Consider the following 26,193-nt stretch of genomic DNA (forward strand, 5'->3'; position numbering starts at 1 on the left):
GGATTTTAGAAAGTTAATACTACTGTGTATAAACTGGGTTTAATGAGGCTTTTCCACTGGGGGTCTGGAGAAGGAAATGCAACCCACTCCAGTACTCTTGCCTGGAGAATCCCATGGAGGGAGGAGCCTGGTAGGCTACAGTCCATGGAGTCTCCAAGAGTTGGAGACGACTGAGCGACTTCAGTTTCACTTTTCCATTGGGGGTGGGGGTTGGGCCACTCCCCTTTAATCAAACACAGTGAAACCATGAACACCCACCCACCCTAAACTACACAGACCTGAGAAACAGCCTCATCTAAACTTAGATCAGGTTTTGCTGCCCAGAGTTTACAGCAGATAGATTTGGGAAGTTTTCATTATTTGAAACTTTCAGATTTTGAAGTTCAGGGCAAGGAATTTTGGACCCAAACTATTTTTTAAATTATTATTATTTTATGCCTTTTACCCTATTTTGCTTTTCTTATTAAAAGGAAACTGGAGACTGCCAACCAGTGTGTGAGCAGCTGCTCCTGGGGAGGGGGTTGGAACAGGCCTGCCCATGGAGGCGGGCTCTGCTGCCCTGTGGGCAGGAGGCCCGAGTGGTCCGCAGCCACCGGGGGGGAGCAGGTGAAGGCCCGAGAATGATGCTGGGAAGATGTCTGCATAGCGTTTAGTCAAATAAAGAGAAGTAGTTGACAGGTTAACTTTGGGGACCAGTAGGTGTCCTTCCATCAGTGCCAGTTGACATCCTGTGTCCTTCAGCATTTTGTCGACCTCAAGGAAAAGAGAGTAGAGAACGGGAAGTAGATGAGACTTAGCTAGTCATGTATTGCTCAGGGTTCCACCAGAGCCTGCAGCCAGTGGGAGACGTGTGGACACCATGTGGGAAGAGGTCTCCTTCCAGGAGTTGACCACCCATCAGGGCCAGAGCCTGTGCCCACAGGCTGCCTGCCCACAGCAGGAGCTGGAGCTTCCTAACTGCAGGTGGAGGTTCCTAAACCCCGGACTTCTAGAGCTTCCCCACTGATCTTGTTTTGCCTCATTTGGTCTAAAGTGTCATCAGTCCTCCATTGGTTAGGAAGCTAGTCCCAGGCCCGTGCTGTCAAGGCGTGGGAGAGCCTGGGGGGAAATGGATACCAGAGCCAACGTGAGTTACATTTTATTTAAAAAGAAGAACCACATGCTTAAAATCTCTGCTGCTTTCTCTTGTGTTTGTTAAGGCCCTGGATACAAAGCCCAGGACAAAAACGGAAGCCGCACTGACTATTCAGCTCAAAATTCACTTTCTGCTCCATGCCCTTCTTACCCTCTTGTTCCACCTGCTTGTTTATGCCCGACCCAAAGTTCACTTGGTTTTCAAACCACAGCCAGTGTGTAGCGGCAGTTACAGAGAAGACTGAAGCCCAGTGAGCTGTGACGTGTTAGATCGGGGGATGGCGGGGACAAACAGTACAAGCAACCCAGCCTCGCTGGCTTCATGCTGGGGATGGCTCTGCTCTTCAGAAGAGCTCCCACCCTGCTCCCCTGTCCCTCACGAGCAGAGACTGACCTGGGGGGCACCGAGGGGGGAACCTGAGCCCTGTAGGAGCTGCAGAGCCTGTGAGGGGTTGAGAGGTTCACGTTTACTCCACTGAAAGGTCTTAGCAAATCTAGTTTGCTGCAAATCTAACTTTACTATTAAAGCTGACATTTTGATCTTCATTTTTTGACTTGTGTCTGCTTCTCAATTGGTTCGGAAATTGGAAAAGAAATAAAGACTGTTTTTCAAGGTCCCTAAAGTATCATACTCAGTGGTTGTAACCACTTGGTGCGTAGTCCGTGTACGTGCCTTGTTGCGGGTGCTCCTAGCACGGCCTTGCCCCTTCAGTGGAGATTTAAACTACACTGTATAATGTACTTAAGAAGGTAGGTTTATGCAGTACATTCTAGAATACAGCCCATCTGAAAGTCTGGCTTGAAACCAAGGAGAAACTCCTTGTCACTCTGGAGAATGCAGCTAGAAACAAAAGTTTGGATTTACACCTTTTATTTAAAATGTTTATCCCCGTCCTTTGAGTCTTTTTTTTTTTTGACTCTGCTTTGTCATTGACATTTTTTTGGACATGTACACATGTTCTATAAGAACCCATCTATATCAATGGGTTGGAAGACTTTTTTTTCTGCACAAACATGGTATAAGAGAGTAAATATGACACAAAAATGACAACACTACTATGACAACAGAAGTGTCACGGCAAGAAAGCAGACATTAATTCTAAAAATCAGGACTTAATTAAATGGAAAAGGCAAATACTTATTTAAATAATCTAAGTCCCCACCCTCCCAATCCCCTGAAACGAGGAGTGTTATATTCAGAGTTGAGTTTGCTCTTAACTGATTAGGACACACTGTATTTTTAAAAGTTTAATTTTAATTTTATTTTGTGTTAATAATTTCAAATGTTTATAATACCAGTAATTTAAATATTAAGAAACTGTTAGGAGTGGGTTGCATTGTTAACACCTTGTTAAGACAGCATTAGAAATAAAGACCACTTTTCTCTCAGTTCTGAGACTGTGGAAAATGAAACCAATGTATTTCTAGTCATAAATCCTCTAATGGGAAAGTTGCAGTGCTGTTGGTCCCACCACGTCTTGCGCTGTGTGGGGATTCTAACGGGAACGATCAGTAAAACACACATCAAAACCAACACCTGGCGTTCGGTGTGATGAAGGCGTTCTGCCGTGTAAGTAAAACCACAAAACCAAAGCATTCATGGGTTCAGTGTGTGTGTTCACCATATTCATATTCAGATCACACAGCCGAGGATGGCAACTGTGAGCAAGGACTCGGGGAGGCTCCGCTCCACCCCCGGCCCCTCACCTCTCCTGTGAGGTGAGCATGTGGGCTGGGCAGCGGCGAGCCCCCACCAGCTCATGGGGCCATCTTGGTGGATGACAAAACTCCCCTTGACTTTAGTTTCTCCACCTTTCACGTAGGCATCAGCCTGTCTGTGCAGGCATCAGGTGAACAGGCGATGCAGGTGCAATGAGACACAGATCAAAGTTTTCCAAAGTGAAAACTGATGCTGAAATGTTAGCGTCCAGTTGAGTTTAATTTTAGTAGATACTGGGTGACCTGTGACTTGACTCATCTGAACTTTTTTTTTTTTTTTATCACCAGCAACTGGGGGAAAAACAGTACGGAACTCAAAAAGAGTTGTGAGGATTAAAGAAAGCAACACACATTGTGAAGTCTATGAAAAATGTAGGTTGATTTTTATTGCTTATGGACTATATAAAGAGACATGATCAGTTGTGTACAATTTATTCCTCTGACCACATTCTGAAAGTCAGATCAATCTCAACATCCTTTTAAAACTTGAAGATTTTCTTCTGAAACCAGACACACTTTGCGTTGAAATGAATACAGCTCCTGCAGAATTGATTGACACAGTGGAAAACCTCAGAGAACTCTGAGGCACCTGGGCAGGACTCAGACTACTCTCACGGGAGGTCAGAGGTCTCCAGCTGAGCATCACACATCCATGTATCCATTCCACACAGCAGCCCAACATCCCTTCACAGACCGACACACACAGGACAGGGAAAGTCACAATGGTTCTGATCCTTGGACTTTTGTGTCTAAGCTCCACTCTGAGATCACCGTTTCACGGGAACATTTTCAGTGGTACGTTTGAGCTCCTTTCAAACTCCCACACGCAAACTCAGCTCACCGTTGTCGAGTGGCTCCAGCTGGGAAGGCTGAGGTCTGCACTGCTGAGCGCACCGAGACACAGCAGATGCTCCCTGGGCGGTGCCGATGGTTTAGAGGCAGAGATGACTGTGCTCATGGCACGTGGTACCCACGCCGGCCACAGACAGGTAGAGCTTCCCATTCGGACATGCACAGACTTCATAGAGCCCCTGGGAGCTGCCTGCGGGCCCCTGGCTCCCCAGAGCCAGCTCAGGCAAAAACACAGTTTCCGCGTCGAGCATAAGCTGCTTGGGAGAGAGTGAGACAAGACGTGGTCAAGGGGAGGGAACACGACAAACACGAAACTCAAATGCTCCAAATGTTCCAAGTTCTTTCTCTGCATAGAAAATGAAGTAGGTACCTGCCTTGACTGAAGTCACATTATGATGACCTGATTCTTTCAAAGCCTATTTCTCGTTTCCATCTGGGCAGGGGGGATAAATATTCCTTAGGAACTGGAGGGAAGTCTTTTTTTTCCTTTTATTCATTGCTTTAGGCCAGCTAGGAAAGTGTATGATGTGACACTCCTTGAAGACCTTTCAGAGTTATCTGGCCAAAATAATACCATTTTTTGATTCACATCGACCTTGTGTTCCACTTTGACCTTCAGCTTCTCCTCCTATTGGGATAAAGTACAAGCTGCAGAAGTTGACTCATCTTATTTATTTTACCTTGTGAATGCTGGAATTGCTCATGATATTATTTTCCTAGGAGAGGCAATTAAATTCATCGTAATGGCTAGCAACCATTTCTCCAGCTTTTACAATTTTATTTGCAACTCTGTTGCCTTCTATTAGATACAGGAAGCAAGTGACACACAGACAACTGAAATAAGAGGGAAGCCACTGGACTTTTTGTTCCTAGAGAGGTTTAGTTGAACCAAGATGCACACAAATGGCTGTTGATTGAGTTTTGGAAATCTCTGACAGCTAAAAGAAATCAGAGTCATAGAACAGAGCAACCAAGCCTGAGCCCCAGCAGGGTGTTCACTTATCAGAACGAGCTGAACTATGTTTGGGAAGCTCCCACGTTCTTCCTCACCAACCAGGTGGAATCCCACCTTTGTTTTATGCGGCTCTGGTCCCGTCAGGCCAGGCTCTGAATACACTGGCATCCCGGGATGCTGACATCTCTGTGGGCAGTGCAGGGTGACAGTACAAGTGCATGGCAGGCAGGCTTTGCCCTGGGGTCTGGGTCACCATCAGAGCAGGAAGTCAAATGGGTCTTATGTTTTTTGGAGCAGAACCTATATCGGTTATTGTCTAATGCTTTGCTGCTGCTGCTGTTAGTTACTAAGTTGTGTCCGACTCCTTGTGTCCCATGGGCTATAGCTGGCCCAGGCTCCTCTGTCCATGGGACTTCCCAGGCAAGAATACTTGGGTTGACATTCCCTTCTCCAGGGGATCTTGCCAAGCCAGGACTGAACCTGCCTCCTGTGGTCTACCTCTGCAGCCCCAACCACACCCCCCTTAATATTAAATTAATATCAGTTCAGAATTATCTTACTGGATTGATGTCTCTTAGCCCTGTGACATAGTGAAGTAAATACTATTTCCTGTACTTGACAAATGAGGAGAGAAGCCCAGAGAGGCCTGTTAATGTCCCTGACTCAAACAGGTAATTGGCGAATTGATCTCACACTAGAAGGATCAATAAATAGTAGGGAGCCTGTGCCTTGCTGCCCATTCTCAGAGGGGCTCTTATCAGGGATGTTTTATTTCTGGACTGGAGGTTCCAGAGTTTTCTTTATTGCAACTCTTATTTTTCATATTTGACTTTCACTGCACCAGGACTTGATGTGAGCAAGCACCCTGGGTGGTAAAAAAAAAAAAGTTATCCCTTACAGGTGACCCCCAGTGATGGTTCTACTGGGAGGGTCACTAGGAAGTGGCAGAATGGTCATTCTTTGCGAGCTCTGAATGTCCAGGACTTTTTCAAGGCTGAAAACAATAAGAGACTTGATAGAACAAATGCCAAAGAAAGCAGTCTGGATCCAACAGAGACTGCTTTTAACCTTTCTTGGCTTTTCTTTCAGTGTTAAATTTTTTCCTTCTTTCACATTTTCTGTGATGCCTTTCATGACATCTGTTTACAAACTGTAATTTGCTGATGGCTTATTGGATGTGAATGTCATCATTACTTAGTGGATGTGAGGCTTGTACAATGGGAGCAGCCACCACCCACCGTCCGCTGGACTCACCGTCCCATCACTGCTCTGAAGAACGATGTCCATCTGGGTAAGGGCCTCGATCTTCCCCTCGGGGGCTTGAATGTGAACGCCTTTGGGGGCGTCCATGCTGAGACTCCGTGTTGGGGATTCTAGTCTGAAATGAGGGAAGGAAACCAAGAAAAAATGGCATAAAAAACAGCCACCCCAGGAATCCCCCAACCAATGGAGAATATACTATATATTTTACTGATTATATTCTTAGAGAACATAAATCTTAGAGAATATAATCAGTAAGATCATAGAGAATATAATCAGTAAGACATAGTATCTTCCAATAGAGATAGAGACATATAGAGAATATATATCAGTAAGATATATAGTATATTCACTCATTCTTTTTAAAAAAAATTTTAAATTAATTAATTTATTTTAATTGGATGCTAATTCCTTTACAGTATTGTGGGTTTTGCCATACATTGGGAGCTTGGCATGCTGCAGTCCATGAGGTTGGACTGAACAGCTGCTGTTCAGTCACTGAGTCATGTCCAACTCTTTGCAACCCCGTGGACTGTAGCATGCCAGGCTCCTCTATCCTTCACTATCTCCCAGGGTGTGCTGTAACTCATGTCCACTGAGTCAGTGATACCATCCAACCATCTCATCCTCTGTCATCCCCTTCTCCTCCTGCCTTCAATCTTTCCCAGCATCAGGGTCTTTTCCAGTGAGTCAGCTCTTCCCATCAGGTGGCCAAAGTATTGGAGCTTCAGTTCTGGCATCAGTCCTTCCAATGAATATTCAGGGTTGATTTTCATTGATAAACCCAGAAATAAAGGGCAGTAAAGAAATTAACTTCCCATCAATGAGAATCTATGAAATTAATATCCTCTGAAAACTGATGCAAACGTTGACCATCCCAGCCCTGTGCAGCAGCTCCAGACAACGTGGTCAGTAGGCTGGCATGCCACACCAAAAGAAAGTGCTACTGGTGAATATCTCTGGAAAACTATTTATTTTTAGCCCAAACCCAGACTTCTTTGGGAGAAAGAGAAATTTAAGGGCAACACGTTCATTTGCTACATGTTCACAAAAGTTTGGACTTCGTTGTTTGTTTTTTTTTCTCATTTAGGAAGATTACAGGGCACATGCAGCAATTTCTCCTGGAAAAATGACTAACTAATGGAGTTTACAGACAAGGTGGAGACTAGCCTCAGCAGGCCTTGTTTCTGTAAGATTCAGCAGCATCTCCTTGTGATTTAGTCAAACACAGATTCAGAACCAGGAACACAGGAACAGGGATCTTCTCTTATTTGCTTCTGCCTGGAAACGACTGATGGCATTTCCACCAGATGGCCCCGCAGGATCACTGGACAGGCTTTTCATCTGCTCCAACCTGACTCAACCAAAAGGCGAAAGGCTGACTTGCTTGGAATGTTTAAAGATCCACGAGAAGGAGAAAGGGACCCATCCCACTTCAGGGTGAGAGTAGGGTGCAGGAGGCAGGAGAAAGAAAGGGTAGCATTTAAGAGGCGAGAAGTAATGAATTTGCGTCTGAAGTGACTGATCGACTTTTAATATAATTTCTTAATTGAAGTATAGTTGATTTACAATGTGTGTTAATTAATTTTGGCTGCATAGAAAAGTGACTCAGTTATACATAAATATATACATATATAATCTTTTATATTCTGTTCCATTATAGTTTATCACAGAATATTGAGTACAGTTCTCTATGCTACACAGTAGGACATTGTTGCTTATCCATCCTATATATAATAATCTGCATCTGCTAATCCCAAATTCCCAATCTTTCCCTCCCCCAACCCGCTTGGCACCCACCAGTCTATTCTTTATGTCCTGGAGTCTGTTTCACAGATAGTTTCATTTGCGTCATATTTTAGCTTCCACATATAAGTGATATCTTATATTATTTGTCTTTCTCTGTTTGGTTTACTTGACTTAGTATGATAATCTCTAGTTGTATCCATGTTGCTGCAAATGGCATTATTTCATTCTTTTTTAGGACTGAGTGGTACCAATCAACCTTTAAATCAGGTGGATTACTGCCTTTAATTGGCAAGTTTTCTCATCTACCACTATTTGTTATGGAAAATAAAGCTCCTTTTTCTTATGTCCCTTTCAGTATGTAATATCTGACCTGTTATACACGTTAAAATATGACTGAGTGTTAGAAGCAGAGATAGTCCTGGAAGGTATTGGTCAAATTCTGTTGCGTTCAGGTGTTTGGGGAAACACGCTGGTACCTACCTGAGCCTGGTCAGCTGATGGAGGCCCCTTCTGGCCACTGCTAACTGCCTGCGTCTTTCCTGCCTGGACTGATGGAAGACAGCAGAGGGGAAGGAGGAGGGTGTGAGCACCCTGCACCGCTGGGCCCATTTCAGGGACCCTGGCAAAGGTGAGTCCATTTCCAGGGTCATTCTCAAACCACAAGTGACCTCAACAGGACCAATGACTAGTTGTTAATGTTCTCACGACGCAATGCTCCCAGAAGCAGACTTTGTCCCCTCTGCCTTATTTCTATCCTTGAAGACGAAACATTTCAATTCAGTACAGGTTTAGACCCATGTTACCAAAAAGGCTGAGATGAGAATGCTCTGAAGTATGCATTTCCATGAATGCGTTCAACATGGTCAGATATCAAAGACCTAATGTTCACATGGAAAAATAAGCAAGAACAGACAGAGAAATGGTGAGAGAGAAAAACTCTGAGAGGGTGTGTGTGTATGTATGTGTGTATGCATATGTGTGTGTGTGTGCGCACGTGTGTGTGTGTGCTTAGTCCTACCAGATGCTGAAATATCTTCTCAAGATCTATGAGCTATCTCTGGGCATTTCATACACACTAGGTTGTAGCTTGGAATCAGTCTCCATAAAATATTCAAGTTCCAGCCCCTAGTCTCTGTGGAATCCTGATTTCTCCTTGAGTACCCCTGACTTAGCTTCCACTCCACCATGGGCTTCCCAGGTAGTACCAGTGGTGAAGAACCCACCTGCAACGCAGGAGATGCGCGAGACCTGGGTTTGATCCCTGGACTGGGAGGATCCCTGGAGGAGAGCATGGCAGCCCACTCCAGTATTCTTGTCTGGAGAATCCCATGGACAGAGGAGCCTGGTGGGCTACAGGCCACAGGTTTGCAGAGAGTCAGACATGATTGAGCAACACATGCACTGACCGTGAATTTTCTACTTGGTTACTGGGACCTGGGAGTGAATGGCCTTCCTTGGTTTCTACTTAGGTGATATTTATAAACTACATTAAGGAAACCAATATTTACAAGTGTTTGAAATGGGAACAAATACTTCCACGTCTGTTCATTTTACTCATCTAATGAAGAAACATATGTGTTACTATGTCCTAGGCATGGTTTCCGCCATCACATCCCTACTGGGCTGTAGGGGCTTTGCAGTTTGCCCCACTGCATCCACATCTGCTGATTCCTTAAATTTCCGTTCAAGAGCTTTCTTATCTGTGACTTCATCTCAGATCGCCGTAGGAAGAGTTACACTCTTTCTCCTATGCCCTCACTATCATTTTGCACCTTCATCATCGCAATGAATGATGTCATTGTAACTTGTTTGCACGTTTCTTTCTCCCAACAGACTTTAAACTCACTAAGGTCAGGGACCATGCCTTTTATCACTGTGGAACCAGCATCTATATAGAGTCTGGCACATAAACATACTTTATACGTTTTTGCTGAATTTTTTTTAAAAAGATTGAATTACATCATGCATAAATGAGAACTAGGTTTAAAATGGTATGTTACAGTTCATACTTCTCTTGAGGATGACCTTGCCCCAAGAAATGTAAATCTAGATTAAATACAAGTCAATTATATATTTTTCTTAAAGAAAATAACTGTTACCCTTTCATAACTACCATTTGAGCACATACCAAAATTTAAATTGTGATATTTAAACATGTATATTTCAGAGGTCTTTTTATAAATGATCTTCATGATCTTAACCCACAACATCCACAAAGTTTTCATAGGTCAGTTAACATATTCCAGAATCGATCTCATTTTACTCAGGCCAGGAATAGTAATGCTACTGGACACAGACATAAAAAGGGAAAGACAGGTGATAGCATGAACTCACAGAAGACAATACAACTCTCATGCACTCAGTCAGCAGAGTCTGCTGATAAATCAGGGAGTAAATCACTAAAGGGTTCCCCTGGGTGGTGGAAGGTGGGAACAGAGCGTACACTGGCTTTGGAGCCAGAGCTAAGTTGAGTCATGAGTTGGCTGCCTTTTTTCCTTTGTGTCTTAGAATGTGCTCCTACCTTGAGCTCAGTGTTCTCTTTTGTAAAATGGGGATTGAGTTGATGCTTTTCAGGTCGAGCTGACGAGGAAACGAGATAAATTATGTGACAGTACAGACACATTTCCTGGCAATGGCAGGCATTCGAAACCTGTTAGTTCATGTCTTCCATCCAAACCCCATTCCTCAAGCAATTCCTCATGATTTCATTATGTTCTCAATCACTCTGGTTGTAACACTTGGGTTATGGAATATTCCCTTAGTGTCATGTTTTAGAAAGCCAGAGAATACTCTTCTGCCATTTCTTTTTCAGGAAAGGCCTGCTGTAGAAGCCAGAAAATTTATTTCCTAATGGGAAAAATGTAAGACGAATTGCTTAATTATGAGGCCTTTACTTTTAAAACAGTGACGTTCATTGCAAAGAGTGGTTTGGCAGGTCTACAATTTATATTATTTTTAATAACAAAATTTTTCTCACGGCATTATTTTTTAAAGATATTGAATCATGTTTCTTTCCTACAAAAGTAAAATGTTCTTCTTCCCTAACTATAATAATTCTATAATATTGATCTCATGGTCCTTTATCAAAATCAATGAAACTGTTACAATTTAATTATAGTCACAATCTAATTTTATGCTGCAAATGTTCTCTAAGTGGGTAAGATGAATTGAACTCTCATATGCTTTAGATTAATGTTTAATTCGGAGAAGGCAATGGCACCCTACTCCAGTACTCTTGTCTGGAAAATCCCATGGATGGAGGAGCCTGGTAGGCTGCAGTCCATGGGGTCGCTAAGAGTCGGACACGACTGAGTGACTTCACTTTCACTTTTCATTTTCATGCATTGGAGAAGGAAATGGCAACCCACTCCAGTGTTCTTGCCTGGAGAATCCCAGGGATGGAGGAGCCTGGTGGGCTGCCGTCTATGGGGTCGCACAGAGTCAGACACGACTGAAGCTACTTAGCAGCAGCAGCCGCAGCAGCAGCCGCAGCAGCAATGTTTAATTAGACATTAACGTTAAGAGAAATGCCAAATTTCCTAACTCCAGTTCCATTTGGTATGAATATCTAGTTGGTATAATAATGATAATAAAAATGATTATTTGTATTCCACTTTCAGTTTACAAAACATTTTTAACTTCATGGCTTATTAAATCTTCCCCAGAATACTCTGAGATGTATTATACTACCAATGTTTTATGAGAAAATATAGCCTCAAAGGGTTAATTTGGCCAAGGTCACCAGGCTTGTTTGTAAAGCTGGGGTTCCTACTGTACATTATTCCCCTATTTATACATAATATATTAGAATATGCTAGTTGACCTGAAAATTTTTCAAGTTCAAATTCTAAATGTGACTTTAAGTGACACTGTAGACTTGTAGACACTTGTTTTAAAAACTGTTGTTTGTTTTTGTTATAAAGTACAAACACACTATTAGAATAAACACTTACAGCAGTAAAGGACGTTCAGTAGCCAGTGATACAGTGAAATACACACAGGCACACAGAGACTCTGTATAAAGAAAAGACACATATGGAACGAGGTGATTTTATATATTCTGATATTACATAGAGATAAACCAAAGGTTGAGGATATTATGCCGGTCGCAAAAGGACATATACTGTATGATTCCACTTAAACAAGGTGCCGAGGGTCCTCAGATTCATAGACACAGAGGGCAGGGTGGTGGCATGCAGGGTCGGGGAAGGGGACAGGAGTTAGTGTTTAAGGGGCGTGGAGTTTCAGTTTTCCAAGATGTAAAGAATTCTGTCGACTGGAGGTAGGGATGGTTGACAACAATGAGCCTACTATAGGCTTTTGAACTGTACGTTTAAAAGTGGTTGAGAAGGTAAAATGTATGTGTATTTTGCCACAGTTGAAAAAAGATATATCAACGGTTTACAATTTCTTTGCATATATGGATTCATCACGTTCTCAGTTTTGTAACGCTCTTGTCTCTACTCACAGTGCACATATTTTTAAAATGTGATGTAAACTGAAATTTCTGAGAATGCCTTTTGGACATTTTAAGCCCATATAGGACACAATTCTCTTTCACTAAAAGGTACAATTGTTTTACCTCAGCTGATGATTTTCAGGAAAAAACGATGGGTTGGTGAGCTGAAGCATGAGGACAAGGAGATGTCCATGGGTGTCCAAGGTAAGGAGGGGCACCCCAGTCAGGCGGGACAAGGTGTGTGGGAGTGTGGAGCTTGGGGCTGGCAGCTGCTCAGTTTCAGGACGAGTGAGGAGGGAGGTGCCCAGGGTGCCAGTCTAGGGAGCCCCATGGAGACTAGGTCACAGGCCAAGTGCCCTGGGAGCATTCTGAACTTTACTATGGCTGACATGGAGTCAATGAAGCATTTTTAAATAGCTGCATTTACACCCCTACTTTAATAGCAACACTATTCACAGTAACCAGAAACTGTGAATACCACCTCAATGTCCATCGACAGGTGAATGGATAAAGATGCTGTGGTATATTTACACACACACACACACACACACACACACACACAATGGAATAGTATTCAGTTACACAAAAGAGTGAAATAATGCTGTATGCAGCTATATGGATGGACCTAGAGTTCATCCTACTCTCTAGTATATACCCTAGTCAGACAAACACAAATGCCATAGGATATCACTTATGTGTGCCGCAGGCTGTCACGTCTGAGTCATCTCGACTCTTTGGACTGTAGACTGCCAGGCTCCTCTGTCCACGGGATTTTTCAACCAATAGTCGAGAATATTGGAGTGGGTTGCCATGTCATCCTCCAAGGGATCTTCCCCACCCAGGGATCAAACCCGCATCTCCCGTGTCTCCTGCATTTCAAGCAGATTCTTTACCTGCTGAGCCATCGATGGTGCCACTTGTATGTGGAATCTAAAATATGACACAATGAACTCATCTACAAAACAGAAACAGACCCACAAACGTAGGGAACAGACCTGTGGTTGTCAAGGGGAAGAGTGGTGATGGAGGGAGAGAAGGATTGGGAGTTTGGGGTCAATGGATGCAAACTGCTATATACAGGATGGATAAACAATAGGTCTTACTGTAGAGCACAGGGAGCTATATTCAATATCCTGTGGTAAACCATAATAGAAAAGAAAAAACAAAACTTTTAAGTATATAAAGTATAAATATGTTCTGAACTATACATTTAAAAATGGTTACAATGATACATTTTATATGTGTATTTTTACCACAATAAAAAAAAAGCTAGGAAAAAATAAAATAGTGGCATTTAGCCAAGTCCCTGAGGTTCCCTGGAGGAGGAACTAGTCTACTAGAACGGTGCAGGCTGCCCTGGGGCAGGGGCGGGCTGGTCACCAGGCCTGCGTCTCAGAGACGGGAGGACGGGATTCGCACAAGGACGTTCACCTTCTGGATTCTGTCAGAAATGACCTGTCATGGGTGGAAGGTCATCAGAACAAGGAACCACCTGGTAGCATCTGCTGAAGCATTACTCCAGCACATAACCAGTTTGTTTACATCTGAACAAAACTCTTACCTGAGGTCCTGGAGTGGGTCGGGTCTTACGAGGGGCGTCTCCACCGAATGTTCAAAAAGAGCCCCTTCAGGCCCTAAACACAAACCAAAGGTGCAGCATTCTTACAAAAGTAAACAACGGCTAACAAATCAAGCCTTTATACTCCATATTACAGGACATGTAGGTTTTGACTGTTGACTTTGTATAGACGTTTGAATTGTGGGATAAAATAGGCATAACTGCTTTCCTACTTTTCCAAGAACACCACGACTTCACTAGGTTCCTATAAACAAAATATGATTTTTAAAGCAGTTGCAAATACCCAGGTTTGTTTTAACTTTTTATTTTGTATTGGGTATAGCCGATGAACAATATTGTGGTAGTTTCATGTGGACAGAAAAGGGACTCAGCCTTACATATACACGTATCCATTCTCCCCCAGACTCCCCTCCCATCCACATAACATTGAACAGAGTTCCCTGGGCTATACAGTAGGTCCTTGTTGGTTATCCATTTTAAATATAGCAGTGTGTACATGTTCATCTCAAACTCCCTAACTATCCTTTTCCTCCATCCTTCTCCTCCCCCCAGCAACCATAAACTCATTCTCTAAGTCTGTGAGTCTCTTTCTGTTTTGTAAGTAAGTTCATTTGTATCATGTCTGTTTAGATTACACACATAAGGGATGTCATATGATATTTCTTCGTCTCTGTCTGACTTACGTTATTCAATATAATACTCGTTAGGTCCATCCATGTTGCTGCAAATGACATTATTTCATTCTTTTTAATGGCTGAGTTAAGCATCTGCCTCCAATGCTGGAGACCTGGGTTTGATCCCTGGGTTGGGAAGATCCCCTGGAGAAGGAAATGGCAACCCACTCCAGTACTCTTGCCTAGGGAATCCCATGGACAGAGGAGCCTGGTAGGCTACAGTCCACAGGGTCGCAAAGAGTTGGACACGACTGAGCGACTTCACTTTCACTTATATTCCATTGTATATAAATACCTCATCTTTATCCATTCTTCTGTTGATGGACACTTAGGTTGCTTCCATATCGTGGCTATTATAAACAGTGCTGCAGTGAACACTGGGGTGTACCTATCTTTCCTACTCAGGCTTATTTTAAAACCAGAAAGCAACTGTTGTTTAGTTGCTAAGTCCTATCCGATTCTTTTGCGACACCATGGACTATAGCCAGCCAGGCTCCTCTGTCCATGGGATTTCCCAGGCAAGAATACTAGAGCAGGTTGCCATTTCCTTCTCCAGGGGATTTTCCTGACTCAGGGATCAAACCCAAGTCTCCTGCATTGGCAGGCTTGTTCTTTACCACTGAGCCACTGTATTGTATATTTGAAAGTTGCTAAGAGAGTGCATCTTAAAAGTTCTCATAACAAGAAAATAAATTTGTAAGCATGTGTGGTGATGGACATTAACTAGGCTTAGTGTGGATCATTTCACAATATATATGAATATTGGATCACCATATTGTATACCTGAAACGAATGTTGTTTGTCAATTGTTCCTTAATCAAAAATAAAGAGCTATACCTACCAGTTACTCGAAGTTTATCTGTACCAATCATGACTTTCTCTTCATCCACAGTGAACAGTGGCTTGCCATCCTTGGAGTGGATCTGAAACTGGTGACTCTGGACCTCTACCATTTGGGGACCTAAAGAATTAATTAAAACAGCTTATTATAAAGTGTTTACTCTGTGCAGTGTTACAAACTCTACTTTTACATGTGCTGTCACCCAGTAGTACCAAATCCTAAACATTTAGGATTTGTCACCAATAGTTTTAATTTTTTTAATTCTATGATTAAATTTTAAGTCCTAACCCTAAATCTTATTAAAATTAATTTAGGTCACATGTGTGTTGCTGCTGCTGCTGCTGCTAAGTCGCTTCAGTCGTGTCTGACTCTGTGCGACCCCATAGACGGCAGCCCATCAGGCTCCCCCGTCCCTGGGATTCTCCAGGCAAGAACACTGGAGTGGGTTGCCATTTCCTTCTCCAATGCATGAAAGTGAAAAGTGCAAGTGAAGTTGCTCAGTCGTGTCCGACTCTTAGCGACCCCATGGACTGCAGCCTACCAGGCTTCTCCATCCATGGGATTTTCCAGGCAAGAGTACTGGAGTGGGGTGCCATTGTGTGTTAGTATATATCAAATATGTGTATGAATGAATTATTTAAAAATTAATTTTCTCCAGCTTTTAAAACTTGCCAAAAACAATATAATTCTTTTATGAAGATTACTTAAATTGCTATTCTTTTGCATATCAACAACTGAGGATTTTGTTTTCTGAAATGTGAGATCTGTGAAAGACCATCTCAGTGACCAAAGTTAACCCAGGCAATGAGTCACTCGGATTCTCGCCTCTGCCCTACCCCTCACCTGCTACTCCTTGGAGAAAACAGACATCACCCTGGAAATACACCCTCCAACTTCTGCCCTTCCCCTTCATCCCAGACATTTCTGTCTCCTTCACGTCTTCTATTTCAGGGACAGGGCATCACTTTGTCCTCCAAGCTGACTCCTTTCTCATGCACTTTAGACCCACTGTGAGCAACCCATGGCTGACTCAGCAGATGTTTGTTTCATGGGTGCTTCTAGTGCCAGGCATTGGTGATGCTGTACCTTTGGTGGGTGAGATCTTGTTCAGTCTCCCTCATCAGTGCACTTGGGTATCCATCATTTTATGTCTCCTAACTTCTCTGTGCTTCTTGTTCTTCCAACCCTGCACCTTAACCCAGCATGAAGGATTAATGCTGGATTAATCTCTCTAGAACACAGCATTCAGCATTTGTTCAAGTGTTCCTGAATTCTTTTGTTGGCTCTATAGTCTTATCTAGAAAAGTAAGTTTATTGTCAAATGGATACTTAAAGCTTCTGTGTATGTGTCCCTGTGTCCCTCACAGTATTCATTCAAGTTGAGGGGGACCTGCTAGAAATTAAATAGAAGTTTTTTAATTAATACATTAATCAGTTTTAGATATTGTCACAATACATATTCTGATTTGTACCTCAAAACCCTCCACACACATGCTTCAGTTAAATATGTGTATGTGTGTGTGTGCTTATGTTATAAAGTGGAAGTCATTTTTTTTTCCATGTTTTATCTCTGTTCTCTTTAGGAAGGCTTGCTTTATTTTTTGTTAATTGCCTGTATTTTTGCTCTTCTTAGCTTTCCCCCAAACTCAGATACCCTGCGATTCAGTGTCACTATTTATCTCTTCTGGGTCACTGATATATCTGATATATTTATCATATAAACATTGATCTGCATTAAGTGATGAATTTGAAGTTATTTGAGCTTAAAATCAAGATGAAAAAACCGGAGTAATTTATCCAGTAAGAGTTCACTGTTTAGCTCCCTGGAAGTTCATATAACAATTTGAGGGAAATTTATTAAGTAAAAGGGCTCAACTAAATGACATATTTTTTCCTGTAACCATTACTTCATATATATTGTTGAAATATTCAACAAAAAAATTTAGCTGCATAGTTTTCACGAGTAACAGAGCCAAGTAAACCCTCAAATCAAAGAAAATGCAGGAGAATGAGTCTCTTCCATTCAATACAAATTTCTTGTATGGTTTTTATGTTCAAAATTCTGTGCTAAGAATTGAATATATATGAATGAGTGAGATGCAGATGGAATTCACAGCCCACTGAGGACAACAGAATGTAAGCCCAGGGCAATGTGATAAGTGCCATGAGACGAACATGGACAGTGTCCAGCAAGAACCTAACAAGGAATTCCTGACACCCGGGTGGGGGGGGGGGAGAGTGTCTGGGCTGACCTGGAAGCATCAGTGTTTCCCTGATTGGGGAGAATGAGACCTTCCAGGTAGAGGGGCTGCCCCAGCAAAGGCACAGAGGTGAATAAAATTCCATCTTCATTTAATAAAAAATATAGACACTGAAACATGTTTAGTGTTTAACATGTTTAAATACGTTTTCCACCTCAAAAGAAACTGTTCTCCACGTGACAACAAGCCCACCATAGGAATAAATCACTTCTTAAAATAACTGAGTTTATAACTAATCTTCTTTTAGTAATAGTCTACTAGATTTTATAACCTCGCTGAGGGTGCATTAGAGGTGAACACGTCACCCTCATTTGCAGCCACGTCCTTTAAGAAACAAAACTCAAATACTTTCTTCATGATAAAGAAAGAGCTATTTGGTAAAATAAAATTTCTAATGAAAGGGTTTGGTTCAAACAAAGAGGGAAATAAATAAAAGATAAAGGAAGTAAATAAAGGCAGGTTTTATGGTCTGATGAATTCAGTTTGTGAAACTGGCCCAAGAGTTTTTCTTGTAAAAACACAATCAGATTCTTCCTAACTCACAATATACCCCATTAACACTGCCCCTCCCCACTATGCTAGCTTTAACTTAAGAGAGCATCATTTAAAAACAAACAGCACAAAGTCCTTTAGGAAGGTTTTACTCTACAACTGCAAATATGGTATCGAACAAATACTGGACTGGAAGTCGAAAACTGCAGTTGAGTTCACTCTACTAATTTTTTAGAGTAATCTTGCATTATTTAGTTCAGCTTTATAAGCCTGGAGTCAATGACCCTTATCTGTGTAGCTTGACTCTAATCTTTAGGCTAGTCTTTTACATCTACACGCTTGAGTTCACGGACCTAAATAGCGAGGAAAGGGCTCCAGTCCTGTTTACAGCAGCACTGTGGATGAACCCCTTGTTTTTAAAAATTTATTTTATTGAAGTAGAGTTGATTTACGATATTGTAACTTCTGCTGTAAAGTGATGCAGTTATATACATACATATATATATATATACACATTTTCATATTCTTTTCCATTACGGTTTATTGTTGTTTTTGTTGTTTAGTTGCTAAGTCGTCTCCAACTTCATGTTGCAACCTCATGGACTGTAGCCCGCCAAGCTCCCCTGTCCATGGGATTCTCCAGGCAAGAATACTGGAGTGGGTTGCCATTTCCTTCTCCAGGGGATCTTCCCAACCCAGGCATCAAACCCACATCTCTTACATCGGCAGGTGGATTCTTTACCACTGAGCCGCCAGGGAAGCCCTATGGTTTATTACAGGATACTGAATACAGTGCCCTGTGCTGTACAGTAGAACCTTGCTGCTCATGCCTTCTCTAGGTAATAGTTTGCATCTGCTAACCCCAGCCGGCCAGTCAATCCCTCTTCCCAGGCCCCTCCCGATGGCAGCCACAATCTGCTCTCTATGTCTGTGAGCCTGTTTTTGTTTCGTAGATAGGTTCACTTGTGTCATATTTTATTATTATTTTTTAGATTCCAAATATAAGTGATATGCGGTATTTGCCTTCCTCTTTGGGACTTACTTCACTTCAGTATGACAGCCTCTCGGTTCATTCATGCTGCTGCAGATGGCATTATTTTGTTCTCTTCTGTGGCTGAATAAATAGTATTCCATTGTGCATGTAAGCCACATCTTCTTTATCCATTCATCCACTGATGGACACTTATGTTGTTTCCATGTTTTGACTATAGTCAATATTGCTGCTAACGCCTTGATTTTTATTCCTGACTTTCTTTGTTGAAGTTCTCTCCTCTGTTTTGGCTGCTAAATTTTGAATCTGTTTCCCACCCATGATCCTCTCCATGACCCCAAATCCCTCATGGTGTAGCTCAGACCTATACCTGAACCCCTGTGCACTTCGGAGCACCTTAGACAGGCCATCTTACCCCATTCCATCTCCTAGAACTCTCTCCCAACTGGTTTTTAGCCCATCCCATACTACACAATCTTTCATTCACTCCTCTATTCATTCATTCAATAAGAATTTATTGAAAACACCTACTAAGTATATGAGTGGCCTGAATTAAGAACTGTGATAATGACTGAATAGAGTAACCTAACTACAATATTTGAGCATTACCTAATCAAGTTATTATATATGTACATTCTTTGGAATATTATATAGCCATTAAAATAATGCCATTGAAACAGCATATTAAAAAGCAGACACAATACTTTGCCAACCAAGGTCCATCTAGTCAAAGCTATGATTTTTCCAGTAGTCATGTATGGATGTGAGAGTTGGACTATAAAGAAAGCTGAGTGCCAAAGAATTGATGCTTTTGAACTGTCGTGTTGAAGACTTGAGAGTCCCTTGGACTGCAAGGAGATCCAACCAGTCCATCCTAAAGGAAATCAGTCCTGAATATTAATGGGAAGGACTGATGCTGAAGCTGAAACTCCAATACTTTGGCCACCTGATGAGAAGAAGAACTGACTCATTGGATAAGACCCTGATGCTGGGAAAGATTGAAGGCGGGAGGAGAGGGGATGACAGAGGATGAGATGGTTGGATGGCATCACCAACTCAATAGACTTGAGTTTGAGTAAACTCTGGGAGTTGGTGATGGACAGGGAGGCCTGGTGTGCTGCAGTCCATGGGGGTCACAAAGAGTTGGACATGACTGAGCAACCGAACTGAACTGATACATGTATATGTATAACTGAGTCATATATATGTATGCTGCTACTGCTACTGCTAAGTCACTTCAGTCGTGTCTGACTCTGTGCGACCTCATAGAGGGCAGCCTACCAAGCTCCCTGGTCCCTGGGATTCTCCAGGCAAGAACACTGGAGTGGGTTGCCATATACATGTATACATATGTAGTACAAATATACATTCCTTTCACCATCTGTTTGCTCTTTTGTCATTTCTTCCGATACTTATTCTTTCTAATCCTTTTGCTCTCTGTGCAAGATTCCATGGGACCTTGCTTCCATGTGACCATATGCTCTGATCTTATTTGTTGATCAGATGGGTGTACATGGCTCACCCAAGGGCAGTTGGTTGGACAGAGTGATTGGGCCAATTAGAGTGCTTTGTTGTGAGTTCAGAATTGAAGACACTGAAGACTAAGTTGGCTGGTGTTGAGAACTACAGTCAACCAGAAGAAGGACCAGAGAGTCCTGTAGAGTTAGGGCTGATGTAATCACAACACTCAAGTGAAAATCATGGGCAAACATATATGGAAAGGAAGGAAACACAGTGGAGAGAAGGATGGGGAGAGAGAGAGAGGAGGAATACTTTGACTCTCAGCCCCGGGTCTTTTTTGAGTGCAACTACCTTGTTTTCTTTTCTCTGCCTCTGCAAGATGATTCTGTAGCCTGCAATAATCACTGTGCTTCTTGTACTACCTTAAAGGGTCCTCTATTTCTTGGAATCAAAATAACTTCAATTAAGATACTTCAGACTGTCCTCCCACCAGGTGAATGACTCTCTATGGTCCACACAGCATGATATTTAGAAAACTCACACTCTGATTGCTCATAAATAACTCTGAACACTTTAGAAGAAAAAACCAAATATATCCATTTGGCACAACTGTTCGTGGACCACACACACACTCAAAGCACTCTGATGAAGCTGAACTCACCCACTTTTAACCTGCCTGTGACTTCTCCTTCCGCGTTGCGTGCATTCATGGTCACATTCTGTGTAGACTGCAGAAGCAGAGATGAGTCCTAAAAATGGATTCACACAGTGAGCCGGATGTATGCTATCTAAAGTGACTACACCTTTACATTTGTATATAAATTGGAGATTTATAGAAAATAATTTTTCCGATATCACTGATCCTGTAAGCCTATAAACTGCGGCTAATTTTTTCTAAACTTGGATTATATTATGTGAATGGGGTAAATGCATTAAATTATTTCCCCACAAAATATAATAACTTTGTGGGTTTACAGAGCCCATGTACGTTTTATAATACACCAGGCCCATTCTCAATGTAAAGATCTGAAACAATCAAATTTTAATCAGTGTTTGTTTGGTCTTTTCAAAAAAATTAAAATTTCATTTCTCACAATTTATGTCCAGGATATGATATATTTTTAAAGATAAATCAGAGAATGTTTAGCTCTTCTATAATAAAGACCGTATTACTTATTTTCAAAACACAAAAGCCTTCTCACAATTTCAAGAGCTTTTAAAATCTGTTGGATGCCTACGCTTTTAGAGCTCTTTGTTGGAAGATAAAGTGGCTTTATGAGCATGTAAGTGGGGTCATAGTCTGAATGGGGGCTTTGTTTCACAGAGATTGCTGGCTCTCATATAAACAGTTTTCTTCAAAAGGAATGCTGTAATTCAGCTGCTGGATTCAGGTGGGTTTATGTCACTCAGAGGGAACCAAATATCTTCCGAAGCTGTGGGGGAATGATGTGTTTTTCTTTTTTCCAGAAGGAAAGAAGTTTCAGGAGCACTTTGGACGTCTGGCTGGTTAGAAATTCTCCAACTTGCTTTGTGGAAGCACATGGGTTTACCAGCGTCTCACCTTTTATCCAACAGTGTGAGCTTACTACTTGTTTTTGCTTTGTTATGAAATAACTAGCATGATAATAAAAGCTAACAACTCACCGAAGATTTTGACCATCCATCCGCTCATTTACCTCCACACTTTGGAGGAGGTAGCTTTATTCCTCATCTACAGATGAGGAAATTGAGTTCAAAGAGATTAAATGACAGTTCTCCCAAAGTCACAGCCAGCAAGTGACAGTTCCATGATGGAGCCCAGTCTTCAGGTGCCAATGTCCAGGCTCTTGTTTTTTTTTTTTCTTTTTATCATTCTCCCTGAAAGGGAGGACAGGGCCGCAGTCAGGGCTGCGAGGCCCACCCCCGGGGAAGGACACAGTCAGCTGCCTGTCTCACGGATGCTTTCCAACTCCCCTCTCCCCACTTTTTTTTCTGGCTTCCACCTCAGGGGCTGGAAATGCTAATTGCTTTCTCAGCCTGTCTTCTGGGGAGGGAGACCCAAGTGACACAACTCTGGTCAATGGGATGTAAAAAATCTGCTGGGGGCAGGGCTGGGGTTTCTGGGCAAGGTTTTGGGTGTGACCTTGCTGGTCACTCACTGTGTGCCAGGGCACACACAGGGCACATGGCCAGGGAGCCAAAAGAAAACCATTATTTATTTTTCATGAAACAAATTACTTAAATGTGTCCTCATTTTCTTACCGCTCTGGAGCGTATTTCTTTGACATACAATGGGAATAAAAACACGGATTCCCCCTCCAGGCGAAGTCCATCTGCCATAACATGCAGGTGACCCATGCCTACCTGTTAACAAGAGCAGAGATTCTGTTATTGCTTTCTTTTTCACTTCTTTTATTATCAACTTAAATTATGTATACCTTTTCATAGATTTCCTATCGGCCTTTCTCTGCATTTCTCTTAAGCACTTTATTTATAACTTTAGCTGCTTTTATTCAGTATTCAGTGTTATATTAAATCTTGTGTAAATACAAAGGACTGTTTAGGAAATGCATGTAAGATTTAAATAATCACTTTATGATAAACAGCCAAGAGCACCTGGTGGGCTCACAGTATAACAATGTTCACGCAAAGTCTGTGGGATTAATTGACACGTATTTCTAAGAAAATGCACATCATTATTCTTTCAGGACACACTGGCTGAGTGCCAACCACGCTGTGGGATCACACAGTGGCTGGGAGAATGTGTGGCCCCTGGTGCCCAGGGGTGTTACAGTCTTCTGTCTCCAGCAGTTGTGGGGCTGGAGGTGGGGGGCGGGTGGGTGCGTCTCCCTTCCAGGCCTTTCCAGCGTCTTCCTGCTCATCCCTCAGCCTTCCACACAGCGAGAGTCTTTCTGAGGCCAGACAAGACCCTGTAGTCAGGAGGTGCCCCTGACAGACCCTGGGGTGTAAACCTGAGGAGTTCAACCTTCATTCAGTCTCCAAAAAATGTTCATTGCTGCATCTTTTCTCACTGTGACTATCTTGTAAAGTAAAAACATTCTGCATTAAATGAATTTTTTCCAAAAAGGACACAAAATATTATTAAAGCATATAAAATTACCCAGGTATCTTGAGAACATGAGGGTGCCTAAAACAGACTCCAAATTCCTTATAATGACTGATTTTTAGGTTACTAAATTATTCATTCCAATCCTAAAGAAAGGCGATACCAAAGAATGCTCAAACTACCACACAATTGCACTCATCTCACACGCTAGCAAAGTAATGCTCAAAATCCTCTAAGCCAGGCTTCAACAGTATGTGAACCATGAATTTTCAGATGTTCAAGCTGAATTTAGAAAAGGTAGAGGTACCAGAGATCAAATTGCCAACATCTGTTGGATCATGGAAAAAGCAAGAGAGTTCCAGAAAAACATCTACTTCTGCTTGTTTACTATGCCACAGCCTTTGACTGTGTGGATCACAACAAACTGTGGAAAATTCTTCAAGAGATGGGAATACCAGACCACCTGACCTGCCTCTTGAGAAACCTATATCCAGGTCAGGAAGTAACAGCTAGAACTGGACATGGAACAACAGACTGGTTCCAAATTGGGAAAGGAGTATGTCAAGGCTGTATATTGTCACCTTGCTTATTTAACTTATATGCAGAGCACATCATGTGAAATGCTGGGCTAGATGAGGCACAAGCTGGAATCAAGACTGCTGGGAGAAATATCAATAGCCTCAGATACACAGATGACACCACCCTTATGGCAGAAAATGAAGAAGAACTAAAGAGCCTCTTGATGAAAGTGAAAGAGGAGAGTGAAAAACTTGGCTTCAAACTCAATATTCAGACAACTAAGATCAAGGCATCTGGTCCCATCACTTCATGGCAAATAGATGGGGAAATAGTAGCTTACTTCATTTTTCTGGGCTCCAAAATCACTGCAGATGGTGACTGCAACCATGAAATTAAAAGATGCTTGCTCCTTGGAAGAAAAGTTATGACCAACGTAGACAGCATATTAAAAAGCAGAGACATTACTTTGCCGACTAAGGTCCGTCTAGTCAAAGCGATGGTTTTTCCAGTAGTCATGTATGGATGTGAGAGTTGAACTGTGAAGACAGCTGAGCGCTGAAGAACTGATGCTTTTGAACTGTGGTGTTGGAGAAGACTCTTGAGAGTCCCTTGAACTGCAAGGAGATCCAACCAGTCCATTCTAAAGGAAATCAGTCCTGAATATTCATTGGAAGGACTGATGCTGAAGCTGAAACTCCAATATTTTGGCCACCTGATGAGAAGAAGAACTGACTCATTGGGAAAGACCCCGATGCTGGGAAAGATTGAAGGCAGGAGGAGAAGGGGATGACAGAGGATGAGATGGTTGGATGGCATCACCGACTCAATGGACATGAGTTTGAGCAAGCTCTGGGAGTTGGTGATGGACCGGGAGGCCTGATGTGCTGTAGTCTATGGGGTCACAAAGAGTCGGAAATGACTGAGTGACTGAACTGAACTGAATTCACTAGTTACTAAGTTTGCTGTTAAATACCTAAATGTGTACTAGAATTTATTGCATATCAGAATGCGGCTTTTAAAAATCAACTAAGTTGCATCTGAATGGTAAATATTTATAAATTACTGAAATTAGAAAAATACAATTTGCAAAATTTTGTCAGTTAATGAATTAAATAATCTTTAAGCCATCATGACACACAGTCAACCCCAAACTCAAGATGGCTCCAATTTTCCCACCATGAAAAGATAATGACGAGTGGAAAAACTGCAATGAAAACTCACTGTAAAATCAACACAGTATAATCTGCAGTGAAACTATTAAAAAAGGTTAAGAAAAGGTAAATGCTATATTATTTTAAATGTTATATGTATTTTTTTTGCTACTGAGCATTCTATGTAGACAGGAGACAAGCACTAACTGCATGACAGGGAGCTTCTGTTGATGCAATGGGGATGGACTGACAGCACAAACAAAGCAAGAACATGATTATCAGGAAAAATAACACTTACTGGGGAAAACCACATGACTCTAAGAATCCAAATGGTAAGAGCAAAATTCACAAGGAGGATGACGAGCAAAAGAAGGACGAACAAATACAGGCAACGCTTTCTCCAGCCATAAATGCCGATTTTGTAGACAGCCTGGTTCTCTGGCCGCTCTATGTGGGTGCCCTCTGTGATCGTGGTGTATTGTTCACGCACCATCTGCCACAGGTAGGGGGTGAAGAGGGGGAGGGGGAAAAAGGGGGAGGAAGTGGGGAAGTGGAGTGGGAAGAGGGACAAAGGGACAGACAGACAGACAGAGAGAGAATTTGTCAATACTGACTGACCATTAGTCCAACAAAACATTTTTTTACCCCAATAACAAATCTCCAAAATTGATTTTTGAAAAGAGCATTAAAGAATACTTTGAAACATGTCATTGTATTTCAGCCACAGTGATAATCTGTCATTCACCATATTAGATATAGCAAATTCATTTGAAATCCAGTGATCATATTTCCAGGGCTTCCAAGGTGGCTCAGTGGTAAAGAACCCACCTGCCAATGCAGGAGATCAGAGTTCAATCCCTGGCTTGGGAAGATCCCCTGGAGAAGGAAATGGAAACTCACTCCAGTATTCTTGCCTGGGAAATCCCATGGACAGAGGAGCCTGGCGGGCTATGGAGTCCATGGGGTCACAAAAGAGTTGGACACCACTTAGCGACTACAACAGTAACAATCACATTTTCAGGTCTTAATCAATAAACTCAATACATATAC

The 26,193-nt window shown here is 42.1% G+C and overlaps 1 protein-coding gene across 1 annotated transcript; it reads right to left on the reverse strand.

Annotated features, from left to right (window-relative positions):
* Nucleotides 1-3,785: 3,785 nt before the first annotated feature.
* On the reverse strand, nucleotides 3,786-25,636 carry SGCG (sarcoglycan gamma). Its single transcript, XM_068984679.1, has 7 exons — nucleotides 25,442-25,636; nucleotides 22,669-22,770; nucleotides 21,089-21,176; nucleotides 15,223-15,342; nucleotides 13,690-13,762; nucleotides 5,915-6,038; nucleotides 3,786-3,959 (listed from the first exon to the last, which is right to left on the reverse strand). Exons 1-7 carry the CDS (start codon nucleotides 25,634-25,636, stop codon nucleotides 3,786-3,788), a joined length of 876 nt encoding a protein of 291 aa, XP_068840780.1.
* Between the last annotated feature and the right edge of the window lie 557 nt (nucleotides 25,637-26,193).

This window comes from Capricornis sumatraensis, chromosome 12 (assembly GCF_032405125.1).
Source record: "Capricornis sumatraensis isolate serow.1 chromosome 12, serow.2, whole genome shotgun sequence".
NCBI lineage: Eukaryota > Metazoa > Chordata > Mammalia > Artiodactyla > Bovidae > Capricornis > Capricornis sumatraensis.